The sequence below is a fragment of the Protobothrops mucrosquamatus genome, unplaced genomic scaffold (genome assembly GCF_001527695.2).
Source record: "Protobothrops mucrosquamatus isolate PMUCROS unplaced genomic scaffold, P.Mucros_1.0 scaffold_18, whole genome shotgun sequence".
NCBI lineage: Eukaryota > Metazoa > Chordata > Lepidosauria > Squamata > Viperidae > Protobothrops > Protobothrops mucrosquamatus.
Window position 1 is genome coordinate 763988 of NW_015386094.1, and position 22648 is coordinate 786635.

At 34.6% G+C, this 22648-nt stretch overlaps 1 protein-coding gene across 1 annotated transcript in view; it reads right to left on the reverse strand.

The window, feature by feature from the left end:
* SGIP1 (SH3 domain GRB2 like endophilin interacting protein 1) overlaps positions 1 to 22648 on the reverse strand; it is a 116497-nt gene that overhangs the window by 47986 nt on the left and 45863 nt on the right. Inside the window, exons 3-13 of the mRNA XM_029287069.1 lie at positions 22444 to 22468; positions 17994 to 18071; positions 16698 to 16754; positions 15192 to 15246; positions 14527 to 14702; positions 8630 to 8641; positions 6465 to 6476; positions 5514 to 5538; positions 4262 to 4313; positions 2965 to 3050; positions 682 to 774 (exon numbers count right to left, since the gene is read on the reverse strand). Of these exons, the coding sequence (XP_029142902.1) occupies positions 682 to 774; positions 2965 to 3050; positions 4262 to 4313; positions 5514 to 5538; positions 6465 to 6476; positions 8630 to 8641; positions 14527 to 14702; positions 15192 to 15246; positions 16698 to 16754; positions 17994 to 18071; positions 22444 to 22468 (671 nt within the window). The remainder of the gene's footprint in view (positions 1 to 681; positions 775 to 2964; positions 3051 to 4261; positions 4314 to 5513; positions 5539 to 6464; positions 6477 to 8629; positions 8642 to 14526; positions 14703 to 15191; positions 15247 to 16697; positions 16755 to 17993; positions 18072 to 22443; positions 22469 to 22648) is intronic.

Here is a 22648-nt window from a genome sequence, read left to right on the forward strand (position 1 = left end):
TTGTCCTGCCTTCAGGTGCTTTGGAGAATAGCTTGACTCCCTCTTCTTTGTGGCAGCCCCCGAGATATTGGAACACTGCTATCATGGCACCTTCTCTTCATTAAACTAGACATACCCAGTTCCAGCAACCTTATATGTTTTAGCCTCCAGTCCCCTGATCATCTTTGTTGCTCTTCTCTGTACTCTTTCTAGAGTCTCAACATCTTTTTTACATCGTGGTGACCAAAACTGGATGCAGTATTCCAACCCAGTCTCATGTAGATGTAGCTGCAATTCAGAGAGTTCATTGTACAAGCAGAACACATTTCCACTTGTGCAGGACTACCAGTTGTTAGCATCTGACCTTCAAAGAACATCCCATAATTTTTATGCAGAGTACCTCTACCATCAGAAATACACACTTAATATGGTAGCATACATAATGTTACTAAAATTATACATTTTAAAATGAATATAGCAATTTTAATGATACATTTTCCGATTAATTTCTCTTTCTAATATATTATATTGGCAGTAAAGGTGAGTTTTCATTGCATGGTTGAATTAATATCTCTGTTTCCACACAGTGTAATGAGCCACAATCCCTAATGGATTTACTTGTTTCTGTGTTTCAGAATTTTTCAATTACAAAGACCAAACAAATTAAAGCATTTTTTTCTACCAGGAATTATTCTAACTTACTTCCAGATGGGAAGGGTCGTGATGGATCTGGAGCTTCTACACTTGAGTTCTCTGGTTGCATAGAACCCCAAACTTCAGACTGATCTATGGAACCTGAAGTCACACAGATATATAACAACATATTAATCTAGAAGTAACACAAGAGCTTGATTCTCGTTTATTTCCAGTAGCAGTTTAACTGTGAACTTTCGGTATTAGCGAATTACAGCAGCTAGTCAAATAAAAGAAATTTTAAAAAAATTAATCCCAATACTTGCAAGTACTATTTTGAGTGTTTGTTTTACCATGAAATAGGCAGTACAATATTGGAACCAGTGGCTTCCTGACGCGTGTATCCAGTTCGCATTTCTCATTTATGTAATATGGCAAACATTTTTTAAAAAAATATCAAAATGCTCCTTAAAAATGATTCGGATAGGAGCAAAAAAGAGACTTAACATAGATTTGATTCCGTGTTTTCTTAGGTTAGCAATTCAGCACTCCAGGTGAGCATAGATATGCTCACAATAAGAAAGAAACAATCAGCTGCATTTGCTAAGAGAGCATAGGGACATTATGATGAAAGCAGCATTGGAATACTCACCCCATCCTTTCCATACCTGCACCAAGAGGTTGCATGCAGATACAAAAGGGGCAGAGCTTGGGATGAAACTGCTTTTGTTATTCTGAATAAAGCAACACACTCTGGTGAAAAGGATAGAGTTAATCAAATGATGGATCTAATGATTATTTCAGGTGAATCAGCCTGATGCAAAGACTATAATATATGGTGTATGGTCTGGGGATGATATTGAACTGGAACAGATAAGATCCAAGTTTCAATCATAGAGGTTAATTGGGTAACTTCCAGACAATCACATTTTTCAATCCAAAATAACACAAAGGGTATAAGGAAGAAACTCAAATAGAGAGAAAGCTAGGTATTCCCACCTGAGCCCCTAGGAGAAAGCCAAGTTATGATTCTAATAAATAAATACAATTTAATAATTTACCTTCCAATTTGTCTTCTTCAAATGCAGATTCTAGAGGTGGACCAAATAATGGTGCTAGGACAGTCGGGTCTTCTGAAGTTCTTTTGCTACAGGAAAACGAGTTACTTGACATCAGCAGATGTGACAAACTGGTTAGATTTTTTTTAAAAAAATTTTTCCCCATAAAATCAAGTGTCGAACTTTTAAATATCATTTCATATATTTACACAAGAATTGAATTTTGTTTTGCCATTGCTTGTTATAGATCTGCTATCAATCATTGCCACATCTATGTAGCAACTATGCAAAATATATTTTAACAATTAGTATCATGTCCCAATACTTAATTCTGCTCACTAACTATTGTGAAGATTGGGTTCTCTCTCTCTCTCTCTCTCTCTCTCTCTCTCTCTCTCTCTCTCTCTCTCTCTCTCNAACATATTAATCTAGAAGTAACACAAGAGCTTGATTCTCGTTTATTTCCAGTAGCAGTTTAACTGTGAACTTTCGGTATTAGCGAATTACAGCAGCTAGTCAAATAAAAGAAATTTTAAAAAAATTAATCCCAATACTTGCAAGTACTATTTTGAGTGTTTGTTTTACCATGAAATAGGCAGTACAATATTGGAACCAGCGGCTTCCTGACGTGTGTATCCAGTTCGCATTTCTCATTTATGTAATATGGCAAACATTTTTTTAAAAAATATCAAAATGCTCCTTAAAAATGATTCGGATAGGAGCAAAAAAGAGACTTAACATAGATTTGATTCCGTGTTTTCTTAGGTTAACAATTCAGCACTCCAGGTGAGCATAGATATGCTCACAATAAGAAAGAAACAATCAGCTGCATTTGCTAAGAGAGCATAGGGACATTATGATGAAAGCAGCATTGGAATACTCACCCCATCCTTTCCATACCTGCACCAAGAGGTTGCATGCAGATACAAAAGGGGCAGAGCTTGGGATGAAACTGCTTTTGTTATTCTGAATAAAGCAACACACTCTGGTGAAAAGGATAGAGTTAATCAAATGATGGATCTCATGATTATTTCAGGTGAATCAGCCTGATGCAAAGACTATAATATATGGTGTATGGTCTGGGGATGATATTGAACTGGAACAGATAAGATCCAAGTTTCAATCATAGAGGTTAATTGGGTAACTTCCAGACAATCACATTTTTCAATCCAAAATAACAATAAAGGCTATAAGGAAGAAACTCAAATAGAGAGAAAGCTAGGTATTCCCACCTGAGCCCCTAGGAGAAAGGCAAGCTATGAATCTAATAAATAAATATAATTTAATAATTTACCTTCCAATTTGTCTTCTTCAAATGCAGATTCTAGGGGTGGACCAAATAATGGTGCTAGGACAGTCGGGTCTTCTGAAGTTCTTTTGCTACAGGAAAATTAGTTACTTGACATCAGCAGATATGACAATCAAGTGTCAAACTTTTAAATGTCATTTCATATATTTACACAAGAATTGAGTTTTGTTTTGACATTGCTTGTTATAGATCTGCTATTAATCATTGCCACATCTATGTAGCAACTATGCAAGATATATTTTAACAATTAGTATCATGTCCCAATGCTTAATTCTGCTCACTAACTATTGTGTAGATTGGGTTGTCGTTCTCTCTCTCTCTCTCTCTCTCTCTCTCTCTCTCTCTCTCTCTCTCTCTCTCTCACACACACACACACACACACACACAAACACACATTTAATGTGTATGTGTATGTGTGCATATATTATGTACATATACATATATGCATACGCATTTGTACAAATATGTGTGTGTGTGTGCATAAATCTGTGATATCACATTGTTTATGTATTTGGTCTACCACAGAAAATTGGGATAAAAGAAAGTTATTCAAATATTTCGACTCAAGGCCGTTTGGCACCAATCATTCCCTGTGTTTGTTCCTGAACATATTTATTAATCAAATGATATCAAAGAAATGTTAATCAATAATACTTTTCCTTTTGTAAAACACTAATGGTTCTTCTGGTATAATTTCTTCTCTGTCCAATGTTCAGTCTTAATCGTTAATAAATGACACATTTTAGGATAAACATTCAGAAAATGAATACTGTAATCCAGTAAAATAATAAATCAGCTATATTTTGAATAAATTTTATTCATTTATTTGGAGTCTTATAAGTATAAATAATAGAGTAAATATAAATAGATAAATAAAGAACTGGCCCCAGTATTGTAAATTTTGTTTATACATTTCTGCCAATAGACTGTCTTAATTCAATAATATTATCAGGCAACCAAGCTATCATATCTGTGTAAATTCATAGTCTGATACAAGCGGATATCCTCCCTCTCTAGAAGTTTAGATAAAAAAAGTACATTATAATATTCCTACTCAAGATGTAAATAAAAAGGGCATGTCATTTTCCATATAGAGCCACAACCCAGGGTTGAAAATTGGCCTTGAATTAGCTAAGATAATCTATAATTTTATAGATTTTTATAGGAAACAAATGTAGAGTTAATCTTTTAAGGCAATCAAGCATAAAACAACAATCCCTCCATACATGTCCATTTTGGGAATAAGAATCCCGCATCTTTGGGGGCTCAGTTTTACACTAACCTCAGAAGCTCTGGAGTAGGTGTTGAACGCCGGGGTCTTGCTATCTCTTCACCTAGCACAAAATATACATTTAAAATTGTGTTCTTGGAGTACAATGTAGACAAACTGCCTGCAGACTATTAAATAAAGTCAATTGAACAGTGAGCCCCTGAAGATGTGGCACTTGTGCTGAACTGAGACCACAAGTATATCCCTTTTGCATAATATTGCGACTTTTGTAGCCTTTTTGCAGTCAAGGCAATTATTTTTGCAGGAGTGTAGGAGTTGTTTCTGCAAAAACAATTCTGCAATGTTAACGCCTAAGCTATGGGATAATTCTTCTATTGACAGTAACACTCAACTTTCCTGCCTCCTGGCTCCTCAGCATTTTTCCTATTCTATCATACCACCTTGCCACCATTTCATTGACTTTAAATTGAACCAAGGGGTGTTTTCTTTCTTTGCTCATAAGATAAAGATAAGGATGGGAAGCTAGGGTTGAATGAAAGCCAATATATGGGTTCCTTGGTTGGTCAACTGGAAGGCACACTAGTAAAACTGCTGCCTGCATGAAAGGCTATGATAGCTTTGGAGAATATTAGATTATAATTTAATATCTTTAAAATATGATCATATGGCCAAACATTGTATAATATTAAAATGATAGTAAGGCAATCTACGTTTTTCTACTTAAGGCATACTAATACTTAATAAAAATGGCAGAAACCTAACTATGGCCCCTTAACATAATATAAGATTTCATAAATCATTCCAAGATTAATTATGCCCCCCCAGTCTTTCTATATATACTGTAACATTTCACATTTTAGGGCTACCTATATGTTTTTATGAAAAAATAAATGCAATTAAAATATTTTCATTAAATATATGTATTTTTATTAGATATATGAGAGTATTCCATGAGTTGTGATTGATATTTCATTACACCCAGGGAAAAAAAAATATGGCCTATTGATATGGTTTGTTCAGTCAGCTAACTGCAAATTCTGCATGTGCACTTTGATTTAAAATGCATCATTTTAATTTAAGACCACCAAAGACTATTAATTATATTTATGCATTTGTATAGAAGTTCAAAGCAGTATGCAGAAGTATTCTCAATCTGTTTTGAGATCTAGTTCACAAATGTTCTGAATCTTTCTTGTTAAGTAGCTGCTGCTGCTCTTTTAGAATATGAAAATTATGAAAGAAATCTACTCCATCTATGGATTTTCACCAGTTAAAGTCCAATGTGTTTTTAAATGATACTTACTAGATAGGTTCCTCTTAACTGTACCCTAAAATTAAATACAGAAAACTACAGTTTAGAATTAAAGGTTTATATTTACATAAAGGGAACATTGCTCTGTTTTGAAATGCTGAAAAGCCATAGATAAATAACATTTGTAAAACAAAATATACACTAAATTGGGTTAATGCAGTCCACTTTGTGGGCTCCTTTGCCAGTTTATTCATTCATTCATATTTACATAAACATGCAAACTATTCAAACATCTTTTGAATAGAGCTGAGCATAATAGTTACAAATGTATTCACACAAGAATTTTACACATACTCAGTTTGCCATGAAGTCCTAGACAACATGTTTATAGCCCCAGAGCTAGATGATACATTCATAAAATCTCATTTGCTTGTATATTGGTTTATGTCTAATTTTTTAAACTAAAAATCTAGACTGTAATATTGAAAAAGGTGGGAAAAAAAACATAGAAACAGAAAACCGAACACTCGGCAAGCATAAAACATAAACAGGACATATCTATGCAAAAAGTGATCTTATATACTCTTCTGATAGCTTCTTATACTTTATATATCAGAATAGAGGGTGACAGAGGATCAGACCAGAATAGTTATTCTGACCATTTCTGCATGTGTTTTTCAAGGCGGATCTTTTCTTTTCAAATCATATTCCATGAAATATTTTAACATCAGAAAATGAGTCCATAACATCACATCCAAGGAAAAGGGAAGATCAAGAGGAACTGAATGATCTAGAGTTCAATAGGGAAGGTTTTAAAGAGAATAAAATGGGAAATATTTCTTAACCAACGAGATCCTTATTAAGCTTGGCAGGAATTGTTATCTCCTAAACACTCTCTGCAAGTTATGTGAGGCATATTCCCCAAATAAATTTAAATTAATCCTCTTCTTAAATTACCCATTGTCATTTACCCAACTGTTTCAAGATGAATTCACGACCTACCGGGCTGCGTCTCTGTGATCAGCAAAAAAGAAGAGAGAACAGATACCTAGTCAGAGAGTGAAAGATCAGTAATAAAAATGGCTTTGGATGGTAGGAGATCTTCTAGCTTTACAAAATATTAATTTCAAAACTATTTTTCCTCAAACCGTTGTCTTCCCAAATCCACTTAAGGTCTTGGGCCTGTTTAAACTTGATTTTAAAAATGAACCTATACTATGAAGATATTTGCAGGAACAACATCAACAGAAAATCCACATTTGCTTATTTTTATCCCACATATTAATTGTTAAAAGATTATTATAGATCTAACATTAATAAAAGTGTTACAGATCTAAAGTTAATTAAAGTTTTAAATTAATCAAAAACCGTGTCCTCTTTCTTTATATATTTTGGGCAGTTCAGGAGACTGGCCTTGTCACATTTGCAATTACTTCCAGTTTTTCTTTGGAAATTCAAAAATATGTGCATATGTTGTCAGCTTCTTATATTTTTAAAAATTGGCAATTATTCCTTGTGTTGGAAAAGGCTCATACTATGGAGTTAAATATTCTACCTTTTCTTTTTCTTTTTTTCTGAAAAACACAGGCACACTTTGGATGTTTTCAATATTCACGTATACCTATTATTACTCTACATAACTTTTACCTTATGTTTACTTATGTCTCATTCTATTATCATATCTGTAGTTATGTTTTTGTTAGTCTTTGTGTCCTGTCTAGCTGCGATTCATCAGCTTGTTGAGACTCTTATTCTGCCAAAATAGTGAGAATCTGTTATTTCTGGTCTATTCACTGTGTGAGTGGTTTGAGACAGTATGCTTTGCTTTTAGACTATTCCATATAATACAAACTATTCTTTGTATCATATATGTTATGTAAAAAAGAGTCATATACAAAACTCTCGTATCTTTTTAATATCGTTGCATAAGCAATATCTAATACAGTGATGGCAAACCTTTTAGAGACCGAGTGCCCAAACTGCAACCCAAAACCCGCTTATGTATTGTCGGGTGCCAGGTGGGCATGTCCCATTGAGTGGGCATTGCTTCGGTGGTAACGGCAGACTGGGTGGGACTAAAAAGTTCGATCAATCAATTCCAATTTTGCAAGATCTTTTTTTTTCCTGTGAGAAGTTGAAATTGATTGATTGATTGATTGAACCTTTTTTTTTTTTGCACACGGCGGTGGAAGCCTAACACAAAAAGGTTTTATAAAACCCAGCTGAAGGCCTAGGACTGGGGCGATGGCGTGCATGCCCACAGAGAGGGCTCTGTGTGCCACCTGTGGCACGCGTGCCATAGGTTCGCCACCACGGATCTAATAAGTTATTCCTGGAAGAGTCTAATTTTGCCATTGAACTATGCTAATATATCTCCTAGTCTAGAAAAGTATGTTTTTATGAGAGTGGTAAACTCTTCAATCTTTAGTAACAAAATTAATTTGGAATAGGACACTCGCTGTGTGAATTTAGTGCAAATTCTCTATAGATTCTCTGCTGGACAATTTTGAAGCCGCTGTGCTCTTTCATTTCCTATCCTCGCTTCTTCTGCCTTTAAAGACATTTAGTAAGAATATTTCAGTGCTTTATTGTGTCAAACTTTTAACCTATCTGGCCCAGATTTTGCAGGCTAAATATTCTTGAAAGGATCTTCTATCTGTGCTATTTTTTTAATGGTATTTAATCTTCAAATCTTTTATCAAGCTGTACCTCAAAAGTTCAAAGTGAATTTTGCTACCTTTGAATCTCACGTCTCAAATCCTCACGGATTGCCTATTTATTCTAACAACTTTAGAAGGTCAATTAGCTTGAGGGGCAACCATGTGGTCTGCAGACCAGTTGCTTGCATGGATAACACGGTCCCTGCTTCTTCAGGGAAAGCAAATGGTTCAAGTAGCATGCGGCCATTTTTTATTTCCCATTAGTGCGGCTGGCAATATGTGGGGAAGAACTGTGCTTCCTTCTCAGAGCCTCTCTTCCCCAAACTCTCCTTCGTTTATTCCTTCTTATGAAATGACATGAAGATGAACAACCTGACAGCACTACCCTCCCAGATATTACGAAGTATGTATGTATATACATGTGCATGTACACACACACACACACACACACACAAACTATTTACATCCAATAGCATGAGAGTATTAGGGAATAAGAAGACTTCTTACCGGACTTTTCCTCTGCAAAATGCATTAAGATAAAGAAGAGGAAAAAAATAGACATTTTCCACTTACATAATCCATGGAAAAAGTAATGAAATGATACATTAAATATTTTACAGAACAGTCCTAAAGACATCTATTCAAAAATCAATTTTAATTAAATTCACTTTCAAAAGTTCCATATGTAACTATGAAAAGACTAAAAGTTTTTTTTTTACTGTCCGATTGTTCTCAGCTTAACTGGGTTCAGATCTTTTGTGTACCTGTTTAGATGCAAGACATATTGTATTCAATGAGACTAACTCGCAAGTAATGACGTATAGCTTTGCAGTCAGAAACTATTACACAATTTAATTGAGAACAAAACTTACTGATTATGTATTGGAACAGCACATTTCCTTTGGTAATCAAATAGAATCCAATTAAAATTCAACAGACAGCTCTAAATACTAATTTAGAGAGATGAAATGAAATCTTTCCTGCAGTTTCATTTTCAGTCCACAATTATCTGTTTGCCATCTCCATGAGGTATGAGATGAGTTAGTTGAGAAGGCAGTTCTTCTTTGACAAAATGCCCCAAAGGGTTAAAACTAACCTGATCTTTTCTAGCATGTGTCAGTTCCAAATTATTTTCCCCTTTCTTTTTCCTTTTAAATAGTGTAGGACCTTAAAAATGTTACTTGCTCCCAAGTGCTCCCCCATATTTTTTCTATGTTTGAGCAGATGGTCATTATCTAAAGTAGACTGTGGAGTACAGCAAAGCCTTGCTAAGTCTATTAGACTAATTAGGAAGAAGGAAAGAGAGAAATAGGGCACATTTGTCTTCTCTTCTCCATCTAACAGTGTTGAATTATTTGGGCATAAATTCTCAATGATGAAGTTGGCAGTGTAAGCATCTCACAAAAATTATTTTGTTAACACATCACCTTGAAGAACAGCTCATAAACATTCATCACACAGAAACACACACCATAACCAGATTTTCTTGGTAGAAAAATAATGCATCACCCAATGGCTTATAATACATTATTGAGATAATCATAATGTTATTAAGAAGAGCAAATAATTGTTATTATTGCTTTATTTAACATTTATTTCATAACATTTCAAGCAAACCTTGCTATAGCCAGTGAGTCATGATTTTATAACAGTGATGTTTGAGGCAAAATTTTAAGATGGGCTTATGTTTCTTGTATTTGCAAAATAAATTCAATAGCAACGATGCCTGAAAAAAAGTTTTAAAATACCGTAGCTCTTCTGCCCTCTAATCTCTTTAAACAAAGGCATGATAAATCCCATTATAGAAAGAATTATAGCCAATAGATATGCTGCAACCATCATCCATATATCCCCCCAAAGTCATATAAAGTGAGAATGGCTTTTTCTTGAGCAATAAAAGGAATATACAGAATATATGCTTTGTACCAGTCTTTCCTTTTACATTTTAACATGGCAATTTTTCTCCATTTCTGCACAAAGGGAGCTGGAGTAATTTCAGTCCTGCTATTGGTTTGGCTCTAATCTTTTCAGGTTCTGATTTCTGGCAAGAAACAGAGACTCACACTGGATTTTCAGCTTATGAGACACCTAAACCTTAAATTAGCATCACTAAGAGTCATATATTCAGGAGCAAAAGAAGAAAATGCTAGTTATGTAATCAGCTCTATGGGAGAAAACAACACTTTGGATTATAGCATTTCAATTTGCTCCCAAAAATATAGCACTTTTAAATTTAAATTGGTTATATCCGGACCTTTGTGAATGACATGACTTTGTTTTTAAAGGAAACCAGCATTTTAAAAAGTGTTCTGTTAGAGAAAAAGGTATAAAAATTTTGAGACATTTCATATTTCCCCACTGTATTGTTCTCATGCTGTTATATGTAGCTTTTCAACTCCTAGAGCAGTTTTAGAAGAAGCTGCAGGGAAAGGAGAATATATATTTTTCCAAATATATTAAATTCTATTTAATGTACATCTGGGTCTAAACTTATTAGATATACGTATGAACGATGTAAGCACACTTTCTCGTACATGATATGTAATCCTCTCTTTCTACTATAAGTCAACTAAATCGGGCTACTACAGAACTTCTAGACAACCATAATAATATTGCGATTACTATTTACTTTGTAATACTACCTGAACAAACTTCTTCTGAAATACTTTAAAGGGTATTATTTCTCCTGAATTATGCTGCAACAATTAGAATTAGCATGTATACTACTACAGCTGTGACGAGAAAACTGCTCTAAGAAGCAAAACAAACTGATCATATTCTGACTAGAAATACTAAAAAATATAAGGATTTCAATTCAGCATACCTAACTTTCTGATCAAGGTAGCATGATGAACAACAGCTTATAGAAACATTAGAAAAACCCTCTTTTTGCCAAAAGCTAATTCCAAAATAAATATATAATAGTTTTGCATGTAAAATTGAATTCAAATGCTTTTATTAATCAAGAGAGTGCAATATTTGGTTTAAATGCTCCCAAAATTTTAGATTATTGTGCAAACAGTTGTACATGCAATACATCCCACCAATATAAAGTATAGTCCTACTCAATTTAAAAAATGACAGTACATTCTAACTTTCCCTTTTCATAGTGTAAAGCTATTTAAGTTATTCTTTTCAACATGCTCCATTCATGAAAAGCATTACAGCTCTAGAAGCTTCCTTAAACTGTATGGCATCTCTTGATTAGGAAGCTGTATTCTCTCCAATGCCACAAAGTCATCATTCTGATAAACAGCTTCCACAATCCAGGAAATGAGTGTTACAAATCATCTCTTGAACTTGATTTTCATATACTACAATATAACACACTGTTGCCTTCAAACCCAGCTGCATCAGCCTGGTGAATTCATAATGATTGCAAGGCTCAGTTACTGAAATAAAGACCACCAAACTGCATATACACACCCAATGCATAAAAGTTGGAACTTTGTGCAGCAATAAATGATGAAGGCATAGATGTTATCCCAACACTAGGTTTCAAACAATTTGCCCGACTAAAATTGTTTCCAGCTCTGTATTACAAATATGTTGCTGGATTCTGTGTTGTTAAAGCAAAATGATAGAAGAAACAAAGCCATATAGTTTCTTTAACTGAAAATTTGTAAGCTTTATGAAATTATGTCGAGTACAACTTTATTATTTACTACTAATCATTTCTTATAAGTTCAGTAACTGATAGTACCCAGGGACCAATTGGGGGAATGTTGCAACCATCCTCTTTTTGTACTGTTGTCTTTTCCACAAAATAATGGTGAAGCTACTATTATTACAAGAGTGATAAACTTGTAGACTTGCAGTTCATTTGCATAATTTTTATGAAGGAATGTTATTAAAATGGTTCGTGTCTAAAGTAGATATATAACTATCTATCTGATGAACAAATCACCCCACTGAGTCATAGTTGAGGCAATTAGAAGCTAACCACCTGTGTGGGATGAAAGTAAGTACTATTTAGTGTTTAATGAACTAATCATCAGATGAAGCAGAAACAAATCCTAATGAAAAATCCTGGGTCAATATACTATTTGAGTAGCTTTGTTTGGACAGAGAAACCTTGAACTGCTTAATATAATTCATCCTCAGGTATCGGTCCAAACAGTACAAATGCTCTCTAAGAAGGAGTTCTGACATAAGACCACTGGACTTATCTCTTCAGTTTACTATTGTATGTTATATTTATTCATGTGCAGTTTTTCCAGGATGTCAGCCATGTGCTGCGTTGGAGAAAGAGGGCACTGCTTTGAGGAAGTGGAAAGATTTCTTAGACAAGATGATGAGCAGGTATCCATTTTTGAAAATGGTGTTTTTGATAAGAAATAGAGTTATACGTATCTAGAAACCTGAATGGATCACCAGATGACTTGGCTAACTGATGTAACAGTTGGAAGGCTAGCACATGTCATCTAGATAACTTGACAGTGTTCAGAAGCAGTGATCACAATGCACACCTCTATTAAGGACACTAACACACCCCCAATGTTCTTATGTAATTCAAGAAGTCCTATATATATGTACATATGTGTGTGTGTGTGTGTGTGTGTGTGTATGTGTATATATATATATATATATATATATATATATATATATATATATATATATATATATATGTAACTGGAAGTTGAAAGCTGTTTTCTATGAAATGCTACTTAGTCCACATGTAGGACTACCTAGTTGTTTTAAAAAATTAAGAAATATCAATATTTTGGTAAGAAAATTATGTTTGGAGTTGAGTATTCAATTTGCTAGGGACAGAGAACATGTATGTGTTTAACTTTGAGAGCGGGCAACTAAATTTCATTTTTGATGTGTGCCGTTGTTGCCCACAGTAAAAAAATGACAATAAAGGTTATCTTATCTATCTTATCTCTTCAGGATAAGCAGCAACTATGCAAAAGGGACAATTTCCACATGAACAAAAATAATGCCTAACACTATTTGTTATTTGTCATGCTTAATAATACCAAATCATTCATGTTTAACATGAAAAAGGTGACAACATACGTTTTATATTGTCCTACAGAGGTGGGGTGGGGTTGAGAGAAATAAATGCTAAGAAGCATCCAGTTTGAGATGAATCTCTTTGGAATCTTAAAGAGAAAACTGACCATCCATATGGGATCAGTGGGTAACAGGACACAAGCATAGAACATGTTAGTCAACCAAAGTGATCAAATAGTTATACAGAAAACTTGTATTCCTAACCATACGGGGTAGAGACAACACTAATAGTATTAATCTCAAGCCAAGAGAGGAAAAGTGAAGGCTTAATTTTAAAGAATAGAGATACAAAAGTCATAACCAAAAGCACAGAATGCAGCCATTTCTGAACACATATAGGCTAAAGGAAGGACATACTGAGACAGTGCTATAATAGGGAGCATCTTGTCACTCCAGGCATTGCCAACAAATTGGCCATCTCCCAGAATTACTCTGACTGAAAATATTAGGTCTTGAGAATTCTTGTCATGTTAAACTTCTAGAAATAAAGCTTTACACTTAACATTATAGGTACATTATTCAGGTCCCGGTAATGCTACCCATCACTTCTACATCTCACAAAGACTTAAATCTCTTATCTCTGACTTCTGAAGATTTCTAATGACATTCTTCATCTTTTTATCCTGGATCTCTTTTGGAAATTGGAAACCCAATTTCCAATAACTGAGATAAAAATAGGAGAGCAAACAACTCAGTTTAATTTTTAAAAAATCTCTCAGCTGTGGCCATTTCATGACTATTTTTAATATGGCTTCTTATTTCTCTTTCAAATGCTTTTCAAAATACTACTAGTACTAGTACTAGTACTACTACCACTATATAATAATAATAATAATAATAATAATAATAATAATAATAATAATAATAATAATAATAATAATAATAATAATAATAATAAAGTTGGAAGGGACCTTGGAGGTCATCTAGTCCAACCCCCTGCTCAGGCAGGAAACCCTATATACCAATTCAATCAACTGGCTGTCCAGCCTCTTCTTAAAAACTTCCAGGGTTGGAGCATTCACAGCTTCTGGAGGCAGGTTGTTCCACTGATTAATTGTTCTGTCAGGATTTTTTTTTAAATATAGATCATACCTATGTCATGTATTTATTTCTAAAACCATAATAGCAGCATGGAGAGAAAATTGCTGTAACTTCTTTAAAATGTTCTCTAAAACATCTGTCAAAAGCATGAAGTAGCTATGGAAGTCATGATATTTTTCACCATATCTTGAATCTAAAATGTTTTTTAGGAAGCCCTTATGCTGTGAAATATGCTGTTTGGAAGAGATGAATAACATAAACTGATTGTATGGCACACCTGGGAAATAAGCAAAATACAATCTGGGAAGTCTTAGGAAGTAACAAATTAAAAATATGTTGCTTACCACTGGCGAAGGTGAAAGTGCAATATTGCCTATAGAAGCTTTCAGTTCATCAACAGTTGCTGCGCTCTTAAGAGTGTCTTTAGATTGCAAAGGTTTAATCTTAATGTTGAATTTCTTGTGTGCCTCCTCTTCCTCTTCAGATTCACTTGAAGAATAAAAGTGCTTTCCTTTGGTAGGTAGATCACAGTTAAAGAGAAGTGCAACCAATCTGTAGACTACAATACAACGTTATTTCAGTTTCAGGATAGACCTATCAAGGCACCAGTTTTAAATGAATGGTATGATTCCAGTGGCGTACAATACAATTTTAGTACATTACAGTACATAAGTTGGAAGCAAAGCTCTAAACTTAGAGGGAGAAATCAGACAGTGCTCCAAAGAGCCTTGAATATGGTCCATTGTGGAGAGCTCTCCATTATGGGAGCAGATGGCATCTGGAATCAGGCAATCTCTTCCCAGGGGCACAATATATATTTACAAAGAACATAGAACTAAAAATGCTAATAACATTTGAATCCTACTCTTTTTCTCTCTGCTGGGATTTTTTTTTTTTTTTCAATATCAGAGAATTCAGACATTGGGAAGATTTCATGACTGAGTTTTGAGAAGGAGCTGGGAATTCTGGCAGGTGTAGCTAGAAGTTGCACATTAAAAATAAAGGATATAGCCTGGTTCTTCTGGTCTGATGCTGTATCCTTCTTCATCAAGTTCAGGTGAATTCTGGTGTGGCAAATACAGTGAAGGAGTCAAAGTATAAACATTCTTTTCTTTTCCCCCATTTCCTCAAAAATCTCATAAATGAGGCGTTTACTTATTTATTTTGAGAATTTATAAGGCCTCCAAATTAAAAAAAAATTGCTGCAACAAAAATAAACATTAAAAAGAAAAGAAACCAACCATATATCATTAAAAAGTAACCTAACATATAAATTCTAGGCACAATCATTCATACCTTATCTGAACTATTGCAATGAACCTTATATGTGGGACTGCCCTTAAAGCTACAGCTGGTCCAAAGAGTGGGAGCAAATAGTTATGGGTCCGTCTCAATATGTCCATGTAATACCACTGTTGTACTAGGTGCACTGGATACCAGTGGGTTTTCAGATACTATTCAAGGTGCAATGGTTGCATATAAAGCTCTACATCGCATAGAAATTGGTGATTCAAAGGACTCTCTCTCCAATTTCTCCAAAGATTTGCAATATATGTTTGCTTCCAAATCAAATGGGCCAAGTGTTCATATACATATGAAACACTAGATGGGGAAGACTAGCAATTTATTTGCTCTTCTGTTTGTGCAGAGAGGAAGCAATGTTCTTTTTTAGGCACAGCTCTGATAAACTGAGGGAATGGACGAGGTCCTTAGTTATTTCCAGCTTGGGAGGATAACCATTGATCAATGAGCAGTTTGCAGTTTTCTTTGCTCAGCTCTTGGCCAGAGAGGTGAAATAACCGTGAAGTGTTGCCTCACAGAGTTATAAACATGACTGCACGTGTATTGGTCTGATGTCCAAACAGATCTTAAGTCAGTGAATACAGCTCAAATCAACCTTGGATTCCTTTTAAACTGACTTGAGTAGGGATGAGAAACAGCAAGTTAGTTATGTGGAAAAGTCCTAAATTTCTGCTCAAGTGAAGCTAGATTTATTTATTTGGTAAATGTGTATAGCCACTCAACACACATATTTCAATTCCTTCTAGCCTTAGTTTTTGCTGGAGGGTTCAAAAAAGTAGTTGAACTCTCATTGACCGCAAATCTGGGGACGAGTCCATTGCTATTTCTTAACTTTTCAGCATTCCAAACAATTAGCAGATATATATTCAGTTTGGGAACCTTTCAATTCATCAGTTGGTGGAGATTATTAGCAAGGGCAAAGATAGTCATGGCTGATCTCTTCTAGACATAACCTATTAGATTCATGGCAAGAAAAAATCAATCCAGGCCAACTGCAGGGATGTATCTGGTAGGTGGATGTGTTAGCAGCATACTTTATACACAGGTATTGTTACTGATTTTGTGCTGATATGATAGGATCAGGTAAAAATATAATTCATAGTCACTACGACACAATAATAAACATGCAAATAAGTAACCAAGTCTCACTGGAACAAAGAATGTCTTAAAAGACTGCTGTCAACAATGTTTTTTTTTTATTACTATTACTTACATATCTTTCCCAGTCAATCTCTGAATAAAATCCATTTGGAGCACCATTTGTTCTCTTCTGTAATACATAGTTTAAACAATGTTTTGTTGTTATAAGAGGGAAAAAATTAAAATGCTATACTTTCTTAGAATACATGAAAAAGTCAATGTTTTCAAGGGAGGAATGCCCCAACATTGATCAGTCCATTACAAATAACTAAAAAGGCCATTCCAGGTTCTTTATTTCACATCTGGAAAGCAACTTTCCATTCTTGAATTCCTGACTATTCCAAAGCTGAGAACCAGTGTAGGAATTGTAAGAAAATATTATAATTTTCATTGGCAAAGTACAGTATAAGACAACTATGCAAGAAATGATAAGTCAGTGGCCAAAGTCCCAGATTTAATTCCTGCCACCCTGAGTCATAGGCTCATATAGCAGGTTTGTCGATGTCTTAGCCTAAGACCCTGAAGACATTGAGAGAAAGAATACTGAGTTATCCAAATATAAATGGTTTTGTTCTTGGCTCATAACACACCAGACCTAACTGTGATTGAAATGAATGCGGATAATTGATGTGGCAATACTCGGGGATAGTGGAATAGAAGACAAAGAATTGGAGAAGATCACAAAGTATAAAGATCTGAAAATTAAAATCAAAAGATTATAGCGTAACCAGCCATGATGGTCACAATTATTAGTTAATTCTCCCCCAATCCTTTTATTACAAAGCACTAATTATTATCTAAACATAATTAGGTATTTATATACTTTAGGGTGCTAGCCTAGAAAGCAGGAGTTCTAGTCCCGCCTTAAGCATGACAGCCAGCCAGGTGACTTTGGGCCGGTCACTCTCTACCATCCCAACCCACCTGAAAGGTTGTTGTTGTGGGGAAAATAGCAAAAGAAAGGAGTATTAGGTATGTTCACCACCTTGAGTTATTTATCAAAATAATAAAGGTGGGATAAAAATCAAATACACAAATATGAACATACAGTGGAAACACATAAGAACCATCCATGGTTGCCGCAGTGGCTATTGGCACACTGGATGTCATACCAGACAACCTTAGACAGCACATAGAAAATCTGTTCATTGACAACAATCCACCTGTCAATTACAAAGAGCTACACCACTTTGACTGCAGTTTGTGTAAAAGCGAAGAGCTAATCATCCTATCTAGAACACCAATGGTGAAAGTACATTGAAATATCAAACATGCATTTGTGTATTTTAAAGAAAAACAAAACTGTTGCAGTTTCAACATTATTGTAACCAACCCACTTGAAGCTTTAAACCAATATTCACATTCTTACCGAAACTGCTTTTCCGCCTTCCTGGGCACATTCTGGTTTGCTATTGTAGGATGGATCATGAGGATGAGGGCTGGGTGGCTGGAATGGATTTTGTTTTTTATAGAAAAAGGGTTAAAGTGTTTGGTGGTTTAACTTAAAAAAAAATACATGAAACCACATGGAGTAAGCAAACTGAAAATGCACTTTCTGAAGGCAATATTTGCCAAATTAATGTTGCTATCAGCAGACTATTTTGGAACATACAGTACTGCTCCATTCAGCAGAAGTTAGTCATTGTAAGGGAATTCAGTTGAAAGCTATCATGATTTTAAATACCATCTCATGGTCTATTAACTGAACTTTAGATTGCTATGTATTTCAAAACCAAACCTTCCTCCACTTTTTTTTTCATCAGTCAATAACTTTTTCAATTTTGTATTTCAATGCAGTATATCTTTTCCAATTAAACTGGACAGATCAATCTTAGGAATAATTTAATTGAGCAATCTTTGAACTATCTAAAAGGGATGTGATCCTAAATTCATCCTGTTTGTCTATAAGAAAAAAGGTCAATAGTATTTTGGTGTTAAGTAAGTTTTGAATAGTTGCAGGAAAGATGGTATTTTCTTATGACTAGAAACTGTAGTCATGGATTGTATTGGGTTGTTACTCCAAGATGGGATAAAAACTGTAAAAAAAAATTGGAAGTCTGTCTTGTAATAATGAAGATGCCACATCCAGAAACTTGCAATTAATCCCTGAGTTTACAAAATAATCACCTTTTCTTAGATTTAGGATTATCTACAATATCAAACTTTGAAACTAGGAACAAAATTCAACCTGATGGGAAGTCCACTGACTGGAATGTAGCCCCAATCATCCTACTCAGAGTAAACATGTCCCACAAAACAAGAAAAGTTCTTATGCCATTTTAAGAGACCTTTAACACATATTGCATAACTATACAATAGCAAATTATGTCATTTGAAAGAGTGCAAAATGATTAGATAAGAATAATCTTCAGTTTCAGGCTTGATAGCTCCCTTTGTCATTTTAAGGTTTGCAGAAATATGATTTTGCTTGAAAATGGAAAGATGGGAGGAACGGAAAATTACATGAGCACATTATCAGTATGGCTGATTTAATGGAAACTATATCTGTCTGAGTCAATGCTGGTCTATGACTTTAATAAAGGTTTGATTTGATTTAAATTGTGTGAGCCAAATTCTAAGTCATGTGGAAAAAAAATGCTAAGTCGTGTTTTGCTGTTAAAAAATAACCCACTAACCAAAATTGCAGAAAGTGGGAAGTTAAAATAGATCAAGACAGCGAGTAGTGGCAGGGAAGACTTACTCTTTCCCCCATTTATTTCTTCAATATAAACTGTTTGTCTGCCCAAGTTGCTAGTAAATTACGGCAAGGGCAAAACACAGATTGTAGGGTATTTGTAAGAGGATAAGGAAGGCAAAGGACAACACATCTGTCGTGACATCATCATGCAAATGATCTGACTTCTGCATTTGCTTCAAACATTGAGATCCAAGAACACAACTGTTCCTTCTGTGTGACAAAGTCATGGTGCACATGCTATATGCAAAACCTATGGGCTCCACTTTCAGAATGATGTAGGCAAGCTGGAATGTGTTTAAAGACTGTATTTTCTTGCCTCTGTGTCTAATAGTAGCTCCAGGAAAGCTACCACCTCTTTCTTATGCTTAGATCAGTGGTGGTTAAACTGGGGATAATTATCCAAATTGATAATCTGGCATATCTTGGGGACAATGGAACAATTCATAATTGCTTGTTTGTGAGTTGAGGATCTGGATTGAGACAACTACTACTGAGATGCTTGTGTAAAACAATAGAGCCTTTTTTGTGTGGGAGTAATGACTCCAACTGGTGCAGAATGCAGCTGCATGAATAGTAAATGCTGCCAGATATATGGCACACATAACACTACTTCTGTGTGAGCTGCACTGGTTACTGGTGTGTTTCCAGGTGCAATTCAAGGTGTTGGTGGATTGCCTTTAAAGCCTTACATGGCTTGGGACCAGGGCATCTGAGGGAAAATCTTTTTTCAAGAGTCTCTACCTGTCTAATCAGGTCGAGCAGAATGAGCAAGCTGTAGATCCCATCAGTCAAAGAATGACAGCTGGCAGGACGAGAACATGAGCTTTTTCTGCAGTGGCAGAAAAAGCCACTATGGAACATTTTTCTTTCAGAGATCAGAATGACCCCAAACCCTGTTAGCTTTTCATAAGACCTGTTGTTAACTAGCCAAGTATCTTGCTCCTATGTATATTTCACTTTGACGTGTTTAATGCTTTTATTGGTTTGACTGTTTTTATTGTTTTTATTATTTGTAAACTGCCCAGATTCATTGACTGAGATCAGTGGCCATAGAAATAAATTGATTGGTTGATTGATTGATTGATTGATTGATTGATTGATTGATTGAATGAATGAGATTAATCAAGACTGGGAAAAGGTGTAATTCATCAAGCAGTTCAAGAACCGCTAGTTTAAACTATCAGTACAGAGTAGTCTGCAGTACAAATGGGACCTAAGGAATGAATCAGCTTGCAAGTTAGGAAAGTCTATGTCTCTTTTCTTCTTCTTCTGCTGAATAGAGCTTTGACCAAACTGTTAAACATAAGTGTTCCAGGTGTGGTCTACTTTTGTTTAAAAAGAAAAAAAAACTAAAAGCAATGAGCGGACACAATGGGGATGCAGAATGATGTGTAGATGCCAGCTTTTTTCAACCTATGATTGCAGCTACAAACATTTCTACCCAATTCGGTTCTTCTGAAATCACTGCTATTGAGCTGGAAAGGAATTAAGTTAAGGTGGGAGGATTAAGGATCTTGGGTCAGATGTTCAAAAACTCAGGCCAGCAAAAATTGTATTAGGACCTTTCCAGAAGACAAAGCTCACTCTCATCTAAGATCACTAGTAAGAAGTGTAGCTGTGAGGAAGCAAAAGATACCTTACTTCACAGAAGATACTTTTTAAAAAAGGTATCTAGAAGGCATGCACTTCTATATTAATAAAGCCTTCTGAACTAAGAACTCAATTAAAAGAAACCATTTTTATAATAGACAATTACTTTAAAAAGGAAATAAAAACATGCTTTATGTTTATCACTTCTTAAAAAGGATAAACACATGGAATTCTGTATTTCTGTATTGTGTAAGGGATTACAGAAACTTTAAAAAAAAGGAAAGGGAGAAACTTTCAATCAGGAATCATAAAATAATAGGTAAGGTATGCTGGTCATTAATAATGAGACAGGTTTTATATGATTCAGTCCACAATTCAACCAATACAGTATTTTCCCCCAAAACAAGAAGAACATGCCAGCTAGAAGAACCCACATTCTCCAGTGACATAAACATGCTGGGAAAATGCTTTTTTTTGGGACATCAATTGGACTTCATGAATCTAGCTCATAAGCCATGAACTAGAAGTTCATTCACTGTTCAGAAAAGTATCATCTGGAAAGGCCCTTAGGACTCATAATTTCTGGGTCTTCATTCTGTTTGTGAAGATCTATTGAGCACTAGTCAACAATTACCCCCATTTTTTTCTTAGATTTTTCATCAGATAAATATGAGGAAGTCTTCTAAAACCAGGAATCAATATAGAACAAAGCTAATTTTGTATCTGAGCCCAACATTCTTTATTGCAAACATAAAGTTTAATAGCCAAGGTAAGTTTCTTTCTAGCATATATGAAAATCCTGAACCATAAAAGACAGCAACAATAATTTAAGAGCAGCCCTTCTTTCCTATTTCTATTTTCCTCTGGTTGTGATTACCTTCAGTTCATTTCCTCAATTGCAAAAACTGATTTTCCAATTTTAAATCTTGATATGGTATTTTAAACTTTTTGTATATTGTTCAATGCAGTAATTATTATTTCAAATGGGAAAAAGTACTGTAAGAAAAAGATTTGTCTGAAAATTTGCACAGGAAACTGGATTCAAGTAAAATCAGAATATATTGAAAATTATAGTTTTCAATATATTTCTAACTTAGAATATAGAATATTCTATATCAGGCATGTTCAATGCAGTAATTATTATTTCATATGGGAAGATTTTGTGGGAAAAAATACTGCAAGAAAAAGATTTGTCTGCAAATTTGAAGAGGAAACTGGATTCAAGTAAAATCAGAATTTATTGAAAAGTATAGTTTTCAATATATTTCTAATTTAGAATATAGAATATTTTATATCAGGCATGTCATTGCCGGCAATGGGGTGGGTGCAGTTTCGGCATGACGCATCCGGCCCACGGGCCAGCAGTTTGACATGCCTGTTCTATATCAACTATAGAATATAGTTAATATATTCAAAGTATTAAAATAGAAATAGGGAAGAAGATTTAAGAATGCTTAAGGCATATTTTCTATTGAATATACCTAATTCAAAATAAAGGCTAATTTCAAAAAGAAATATCTTTAAAACTTACAGTTCCATCTCGGTCTGGTGATCCTCTGTAATAAAATGAAAATACGTTCCATTATTATAAGGAATCCCAAAATCTACATTAATTTAATTATTACCGCTGCTCAATAAAATAGCTGCACTGAAAATGATCATACTTTTAAAAAATATACTTCTAAAAATGTTCCCATTTTCTTTGCCTATTACTTGGTCCCATATACTTTATAAAT